The sequence below is a fragment of the Leuciscus leuciscus genome, assembly GCF_965113295.1.
Source record: "Leuciscus leuciscus genome assembly, chromosome: 4".
Lineage (NCBI taxonomy): Eukaryota > Metazoa > Chordata > Actinopteri > Cypriniformes > Leuciscidae > Leuciscus > Leuciscus leuciscus.
This window is the reverse complement of record NC_138728.1, coordinates 33,256,899-33,266,212: the sequence shown is the minus strand read 5'-3', so window position 1 is coordinate 33,266,212 and position 9,314 is coordinate 33,256,899. Positions and strand designations below refer to the sequence as shown.

The window sequence follows — 9,314 nt, the reverse complement described above, 5'->3', positions numbered from 1 at the left end:
GCCGAGTGGCAGTGTGTCCGGGAACCGGATCAAAGATTTATTTATTTTTTTTCTCTCTCCCCTCTCTCGTCTCTGTCGCTCCTCATGCTTCCGTCTCCTTTACTCTCGCCTCGTCTGTCCATACCCCCAGGTACCGCAGCCGCCGTGATCGGTCCTCCCGGGGAGGGGGGGGGGAGTAGGCGCAGCCTCGGTGGTACCCCCCGGCCTGCGAGGGGCGATGGGGGTATGTGGCGAGCAGGACGAGGTCGAGGGCCGTGGGAGAACGGCACGAGGCCGGTGGCGTGATTGCAAATGAGTGACACCTGCGCGACGCACCGGTCTCGCATCTCTCACGGAGGAGCGGAAGCATAAAGGAGGAGCGACGACAGTGAAGAGCGAGAGAGGACAGGCCTGATTTTTAGTTCATGTTTTGTTTCTGTTTGTGTTGCCAGCAGTCGTCCGTGAGGGGCTGCTGGCTTTTACTTTCATTTTTGTATTTGTGTATTTATTTATTAAATATGTTTGAATGTCCGCCGGTTCCCGCCTCCTTCTTCCCATAACATCTGAACCCCGTTACAACCGATAATAATGTTTTCTGGTCCATTCCAGGTTTTTATGAGCACCATCAGCCCAACGGCATGTGCTTAAACTCAACTTAATCAGGCCTATCCCAGGTGTTTTCATTTAAGCTTACTTAATTTACTCCAGGGCCCGGTTTTTCAAAAGGTTTAATCCGGATAAAATTGATCCGGATTTAGTAATCCTTTTTTTTGCGATCCGTGATCACGTAATCCAGCTTACTTTTGAGCCAGTTTTTCAAAGCAACATCGGATTGGATCAATCTGATCTGGATAGGAACTTTTCAGGATCACCAAATCTGGATAACCAGTGCTCAAACAGGATAGGAAATCACAATGTAGAACTATAGATATGTAAAGAGCAACAAGTAGAATAGCCAGTGTGGGGTCAATATAAGTTTATTTTTATTTGAAATGAAAACACACACATTTAAAAAAAACTAAAAACAAGAAAAACCCCACCCCATCCTCTTCCAGCAGTCCGCTTATCTGAGACCTACAACACAAACACTGTACATTGAGGATATTTATAACAAGTTTCAAATATAGATATATAAAAAAAATTTTAAAAAAAAAGACTAATGTCAAATACTCCACAATAATTTCAGACTTCCTCATCTGATGTGGAGAGACCAGCTTGTCTGAGCGTAGCCTTGAGGAGGTGGATCTCAAGTCTTGGTTTGCTGCAGTTTGGTCAGAGTCAGTTGTTCCTCTGCCAGACGAAGCTGTGCTTCTGCCCTTTCAGTCTCTTTTTGCAGAAGTGCCTTGTAATCATCATCTTTGTTTGATGAAGGGCGCTTCAAGCCTTTCCTCTGAGATCCTGTGGCAACTACCACTGGCTCAACCAATGAGAATCCAGCTTCTTCCTCAGGAACAGAGCTGAGATTCAATATAAATACACTCTCTGGATCAGCCTCAGGAGGAACTGGCAGATTCTCCTCCTCCTCCTCCTCAATCCAAGGCTCGCCATCCCCTACAACACCTTGAATACCATGGAGAGCTTGCGACTTCTCACCTCCAATGATGTCGAGGACCACATCTGTGTAATCTCCCCTCTTAAATGGCTTGTTGCCTGTTTGTGGGTTTTTGGCTTCAGCATGGTTCTTTGTTGCCCTGGCCTTAAGTTTCTTCCACCGCAATTTGATTTGGTCTGTGGTCCTCCTCTGGCCAGACCCTATGGCATTCACATTTTCTGTGATTAAAATCCAAACATCATTTTTCTTTTTGTTGGTATCCTTAGCAGAATTAAAACTTCCCACTATTGTTCCATAATGGCACCGAACACCCTCTAGTAGTGCATTGGTTTCAGCAGCAGTGAAGTTACAGCTTCTTGAGTCCATGGTTCCGTTGCTTTACTATCCGATTGTTAAGTCTGACGTCACAGACTTCCACAGAAAAGACCCGTTTAGCCTTTTCCGGGTCCAAGCGCTCCTCTCGTCCAGAAATAACAATGGTGGAACCTGTACATTTATTTACGATCACGTCCTTCTTAGTGAGGCACCCTTGGCGGTCAAAAAGGGTTTAAATTCCTTTAACACCAACAGAGTGGTTAGTGTAGCTCATCACTCAGGTGGCATAATTAAGGGTAGAGTCCAGGCATCAATGAAAAAGAAGATTTACGAGGTTGAAGTGAGTTAGCTCGGGACACGGGACACAGCACTGCGGCATTGTAAAAACACTCAATAATAACCAAAACACTAGCGAAAGCGGTAGGTAGGTAGAGAGGACCTGGACTTTGGACCCGGAAAGAGTATTATCGGAGAGTGGTTACGTCACGACTTAACAACCGAATAGTGAACATTGTTCATCAATTATAGGCCTTGGGTCCAATTGCCTCAATTGAACACAAGCCAAAACTAATCAGTTGTAATAGGTGTGTTTGAAAAGACCAACTACACAGCCATATAAATCAGCCTTTCTCAGAGGATTCACAGAGAGACAGTGAAATGGCAGGTGTTGTCCACCGCCACCACCACTTTGCCAGGAGAGGATACCGTCAAAGGGTGTATGTTGAACGTACCAAGCCACTGGAGCAATACACCACTGAGGAGCTGTATGTCCGGTTTCGCTTTGGGAAGGCTGATATAGAGTACCTTGTGAACCATCTCAGGCCAAAACTTCAACACAGAACCCAAAGGAGTCACGGTCTGTCTGTGGAAGACCAGATCCTCATTGCTCTCCGATTTGATGCATGTGGGACTTTCTATCAAGTTGTTGGTGACTATATGGGAGTGGTGAAATCAGCTGTGTGTGATGTGGTGAGAGATGTGTCAATCGTACTGGCCAGCCTGGTCAATGAATTTGTTTCTTTTCCAAAGGACAACCAGATTGCCCAGGCCAAGCGCAGCTTTTTTCTTTTGGGGAATATGCCCAATACTATTGGCGCAATCGACTGCACACATGTGCATATACAAGCACCTCGTGAGAATGAATGGGAGTTTATAAACAGAAAGGGGAGGCACAGCATCAATGTCCAACTTGTGTGTGATGCTGACCTCATCATCACCAACTGTGTTGTCAAATGGCCTGGGTCTGTCCATGATGCACGCATCCTGAGGGAGAGCGCTCTATATAGAGACCTCCAAACCAACCGACCGGATGGCATAATATTAGGAGACAGTGCCTACCCACTCCTACCATGGCTGATGACTCCTTTTCTAACAGCAAATACACCGGCGCAGGCACGCTTCAACACTGCTCATTGCAGAGCAAGATGTGCAATTGAGCGTTTAAATGGAGTTCTTAAGAGGCGCTTTGCATGCCTTAACTACCTGAGAGCGGAACCACAGAAAGCATGCAACATAACCCTTGCCTGTATTGTCCTGCACAACATCGCTACTAAGCGCAATGTCCCTCTCTGTGCTGACAATGATGCACCTGAGCCCCTTGGAGACCCTAACCAACCTCCTGCATTCTGCCAGAACGAGCAAACAGGACGTGCAACAAGGGACGCAATAGTTAGACACTATTTCTGATTTGGATTTGTTTTGGATTTCAAAAATCAGTGATTGCCATTCTTTGCATTTTTTGGGTTATTCTGTAATCATTGCATGCATCACTAATAAATATTCTAAAAACAAAAATATTTTCGATTGTGATGAATATATATATCAATTAGTGTCAGAATAAAATGTATTGTTTTTGATAAATTTTGACAGCTGTTTGGGGGATTATTTTATGAGGCCAAACTCTTTCTACTTTGCTGTAGGCCTATACTGAAAGGCTGAATACGTTAAAGCCTACCTAATCACTGTAGCCTGACGGATGAACAAATAAAATTAAAACCTTATGAATAAATAGGATATCTTGTAAGATACTGCATGATCCAAATATAGTATTATTTGATACATTTTTAAAGTTTTCATTACATTTTGGGCATGAAATCCACGCTGAATCCCCCCTTCTGATGGGATCAGTTTAATCCAGATTTTTTGGATCAAAGTGATCCAAATCCTACAAAAAAGTTCTGAAAAACCCAAACTAAAGGTTTGATCCAGATCAAAACCAAGATTGGATTACGTGATCTAATCCGATTATGTAATCCGTTTTTTGTTTTGAAAAACCCATTTTCAAGATTTGATCCAATCCGTTATCCAAAATCCTAGAGGATTACTTTTGAAAAACCGGGCCCAGGACTCTGTAGTCTCAGACTAACTAAGCTTATTTTAAGCCACGTTCATGAAAGGTACTTAAATGCCCCAGTTTAACTAGTACACATTAAGGCCTACTCCTGGCTTATGCTAAGCCATGTCTGTGAAACCAGGCCTAAATGTGTGTGATTCCGCATATCTCCTGTATCTTTGCATTGCTAACACCTTCATGTGATGCGTTTGATGTCTTTGTAATTCTCTTAATCTAACGGAGTTGAATTCCGATAGCAGAATTCAGTGATGCGCATTGTTTTATAAGTTCATATGTCTGGAGAAAATCCTCTCCAGTTAAAGTCAATCATGACTCATTCGAGTGGACGTGTCTAACCGGACAAAGGAATCTTCCCGCTCGAAAAATCTCGACAGCTGATTCGTCCTACACGAAGGAGGGGACGGCACATGGGACACTGATAAAAGTCCAAACCTTCTCTCTTCTCTTTCTCTCAACTCATCCTCTCTTCGGACCTCCTTCTCCCCGGCGCAGCGCTTCTCCAAGGAACATCTGAAGGAGGCCCTGGCCTTCTCCCTTGAGCGAACCCATGTTCGAGTCGTAGCTGCGTCCCTTGCAACAAAGACCTTAAACCTCTCCCATCCCGGGAGATGAACCTTTTTTTCCGGTAACATTACATTCAGTGAGCCTTTCAAGCTTCCCGCGACACCGGAAGACGCAGCAGAAACAGGACACCATCCTCGCTTCCTGCATCAGCTTCAGCCTGACCAGAAAGAGCACTCGCAAGTATATTGATTCCTATAAAAGCTGTTCCAGGTGTCTCGTGAACTTAGGTTTCTGTATGTAATAATTACTAGCTTTTCCCTTCTCTCTATATCTTTCTTTCTTTCATTTCATTTCATTCTGATCACGCTATGTTTTATGTTGTGTTTCGGTTAAATGTTTGTTTGTTCGTTTGCATTTTTACGTACGTTTATATTTGTAGTTTATATAATCTCTAGTGTGTGCCATTTTATTAATAAACCCATGTATACTTTTAATTGTCTCTGTGTTTGAAAACCCACCTTATAAAAGTCCCTGAAACTAAAAGATCTAAGCTACAAGCTCGATATTGACTACCTTGAGTAGTTTTAATTCATAACCTCAGAAAGTTTGACATTCGTGGCCAGAAGATAAAACTTTCTTGGAGTTTAAAAAGGGATACCCCCTTCTTAACTGTAATGATCAGACAGTTACAGAACAAGGTCATCTCGAAAATTGATAAAATAAATGTACATGCGACTTATGAATTATGACCATGAGTCATAATTATTAATATTTCCAAAATTCCCTATATTCTTGAGCTAATTCACATTTACCAGAGTCGTTATTGTTACAAGTGTGAGGTGCGCTGTAAGAAAACAAGAAAAGCTCCACAGAAAAGCTGAAAAAGCATTGCTTAAGTTTATTATTTTTAATATCAATTTTAATGTAATATTTATAATTTTTCTGTTATTTATATTATATCTCATAACCCATTATGTACCCCTAAACATAACCCTAACAAAAACCTCTGCAGACCACTAGATTTAAATAGAAACATGATTTGACCTTTTTTAGCAGTGAGATCAGCTCACTAGTCAATGTTCAACACTCTTCATTATATCAGTGCAGGCATTAATACCTCACATGTGTAGTCAAACCTATAGACTAACATAATGGATGAATGTTAAAATGTAAAATGATTATGAACAGAGGAGGAAACTTTTGTTAAATTAAAATGGATGAATTTGTTGTCTATTCAGCACATCACAATTCAGCGGAGAGGACAAGAGCCTCAACCACAGCGCTACCTTGCAGATACTAATTTATTCACATGCCCCTTCTGCACATCTCAAATATATAAGCCCAGACAGTATCATCAAATAGTGGCCCATATAGCTGGGCATAAAATAAGGGCAACTGAATATGGAGGTGAGTGTATATGCATATCTTATAAATGTGTATTAAACATTTTTTTTACGTCTACTAACATGGCTATTTTAAATTTTGCTTTAGATTATGTTATATACAGCTGTGGTCTTGGCTGTGGCCAAAAGGCCAAGCATTTTCACTGCTGTCAGTGTCTACAGACCTACATAAATAAAGCTGCTATAAAAAGGCATCTTTGCAGTTTCCACCCGCTGCCCCCAGCAGCACCTGATCCACCACGAGAAACTCCTTCGCTGCCCCCAGCAGCACCTGATCCACCACGTCATCCAGCAGCTCCTCCAGTGATTAAAAGAAAGCAAATCACTGTGAGGTGTCCTCACTGTGGAGTGAGTCTAAATTCAAAAAATTTGAAAAAACACATTGAGCGGAAACATCAACCTATACATCTCGTATCTTCAACTTATCATTTACCAACACAGTGTGTTGATAAAAAGAATGGGATATATGTTGTAGCAAAATCATTTCATGGGCCCTGTATTCCCATTCATGTGGCGAAGAAAATTTGGGGCTCATCACACAAGGTAATGTGTGAAATGGATATGTGCAACACTTGTGCTGAAATGACTCAAAGGAGTGAACTTTTGGTTACATCATGTGTGCATCTGAGATCAGTAGACTACTCCTGTGCTATTGCACCACATGAAGAGTTATCAGAGGACGTGTTGACTGATATGGTGGAGCAAAAATGGTTTTGTAACACAAGGAAAAACCAATGCCTTACACTGCAAGGTCAGGCTACAAGTAAAGGTGCAACATTTACTAGCCTTGTTACTATTGGAGGCCCCGACTACAAGCATTATATATCATTATATGAGCCAAGGGTTTCTTATTACAGTAGACTGGGCAGAGTTTTGGTTAATTACAATTCCAAGACAAACACTTGGCACTGCCCTTGAATCAAAGGTAGGAGATCGTGTCTGCATAAGTGCATAGCAAAATGGTGTCTCTTTCAAATGAAGCGGGAGCTCTTCACAACCATGCCAGAAGCAGCTGCAGAGATTGAACCAGCAGAACATGATGACTTGTCTGGCCTGCAATGGGAATATCCTCCAAAGAGTGATGGCCTGAAGCAGATGGTACAATATATATATACCATAACAAAAAGCTTCCAGACACACTATCAGATGTTTTTATAGAAGATGTAAAGGAGGAAGACATTCCTCAACATCTTATTCCTGAAGAGGAGTTCTGCTTTCAGTGCCCTGGACCTGTTCCTCTCAGTGCTCCTGTCCTTAAAGGAGAAGTTCACTTTTAAAATGAAAATTCTGTCATCATATACTCACCCTCATGTTGTTTCAAAGCTGTATGAATTTCTTTCTTATGCTGAACAGAAAGGAAGATATTTAGAAGAATATCAGTAACCAGACAGTTTTTGGGTCCCAATGACTTCCATAGTATATTTTTTTCCTACTATGGAAGTCATTGGGACCCAAAAACTGTCTGGTTACTGATATTCTTCTAGATATCTTCCTTTCTGTTCAGCATAAGAAAGAAATTCATACAGCTTTGAAACAACATGAGGGTGAGTATATGATGACAGAATTTTCATTTTAAAAGTGAACTTCTCCTTTAACACCAAAAATGCTAAAGTGGCGACGCTCACTGGTGTAGTGACTGGTAGGCATTGCTGGTTTGTAAATTTTTTATGATAATATTTAATATTTATAAGCTGTTGATTTATACTACTCACTAAAAGTTAGGCATATTCGACTTTCGGGTGAAATTTATGGAAAATGTAAAAGTTCGTGCTACAGTGATAATATATCATAAAAGAAGGGCATTTAAGTAGAAGCATGCATTTATTCTTCTTCAGCAATTTATTAAAACAAAAGCTAACAACAGTGGTGGGTATACCACAACAAAAATGTCAATGTCTCAATAACTTGTAACTTTCCTTGAGCATCAATTACAGCTTAACAACGACATCTCATGCTGTTCGCAAATCAACTTATTGTCTAGGGAGGCACAGCATCCCACTCTTCTTAAAGGGTTGCCCTCAGGTCATTGAGGTTCTGGCGTGCAGGGTTATTACTTTCTATATGACGACTCTGCTTATCCCATAGGTTTTCTATGGGATTCATGTCTGGAGAAAGTGCAAGCCACTCCATTTGAGGTACCCCAGCCTCCTGCCACTATTCCCTGATGATGCGCCCTCAATGAGCTGGGGCATTGTCATCCATAAAGATGAAATCAGGCTTGTGTTGCTCATGCAGAGGCACAACGACTGGATTAATGGTGTTATTCAGATAGTATTGGCTTGTCACAGTACCATGTAGAGGGTCCCTTTAAGAAGAGTGGAATGCTGTGCCTCCCCAGACAATTTGCAAAAGACCCATAGTGCCACACTAATTGACAATATTCTAACAAATGAAATCTTTAATGATGCAATAAGTGGAATATTAATAAGTGACATCAGTGATCATTTGCCCGTATTTACAGTGTTTGATAGCGATTGTAAGCCTCATCAGGAACCATTAAGCAAATTCAAAAGATTAAGATCAGAAGAATCCTTGAATGTTTTTATGAATGATTTATTTGTACAAAATTGGGACAGCGTATATGATAAGAGCAATGTGCATGATGCCTATGATGAGTTTATGAGAATATTTAAAAAAACTATATGACAAAAATTGCCCATTGAAGAAAATATGTACAATTTCAAAGAAAAAAGGACATCCCTGGATTACAAAGGGATTGAAAAATGCAATCAAAAAGAAGAATTTGCTTTATAAGGAGTTTTTTAAACAAAGAACTAAAGAGGCGGAAAATAAGTATAAGAAATATAAAAATAAATTGACCAATATCTTGAGAAAAACTAAGAAAGATTATTACAATAAATTAATAGAAAATAAGAAATCTGATGTAAGGGAAATGTGGAAAATATTGAATAAGGTAATAAAAAAATCTTCTGGCCAGTTAAGTTATCCTAAATATTTTAATATGGGAGATAAAGATAATTATAATATGACAGAGGTGGCAAATACTTTCAATGCATTTTTTGTTAATATTGGGAAAGAGCTGGCAGAGAATATTCCTGACCCCAGAAATGATCAATATGGTTATTGCTCTATTGAAAGAAATGTAAATTCAATGTTCCTTTCTCCGGTGGAGGAAAGTGAGATAATTCAAATGGTTTCAAAATGTAAGAATAAAACTTCAAATGATTGTAACAATGTTGATATGACG

General features: G+C 40.5%; 1 protein-coding gene across 1 annotated transcript; it reads left to right on the top strand.

Annotated features, from left to right (window-relative positions):
* Positions 1–2,400: 2,400 nt before the first annotated feature.
* On the top strand, positions 2,401–4,075 carry LOC309497613 (putative nuclease HARBI1). The gene has a single exon (XM_082167891.1). The coding sequence runs from the start codon at positions 2,504–2,506 to the stop codon at positions 3,530–3,532; it is 1,029 nt and encodes a 342-aa protein (XP_082024017.1). The 5' UTR covers positions 2,401–2,503; the 3' UTR covers positions 3,533–4,075.
* Positions 4,076–9,314: the final 5,239 nt, after the last annotated feature.

Coding starts and splice junctions, on each gene's coding strand:
- LOC309497613 (XM_082167891.1), top strand. CDS start 2,504: ATGGCAGGTGTTGTCCACCGCCACCACCACTTTGCCAGGAGAGGATAC.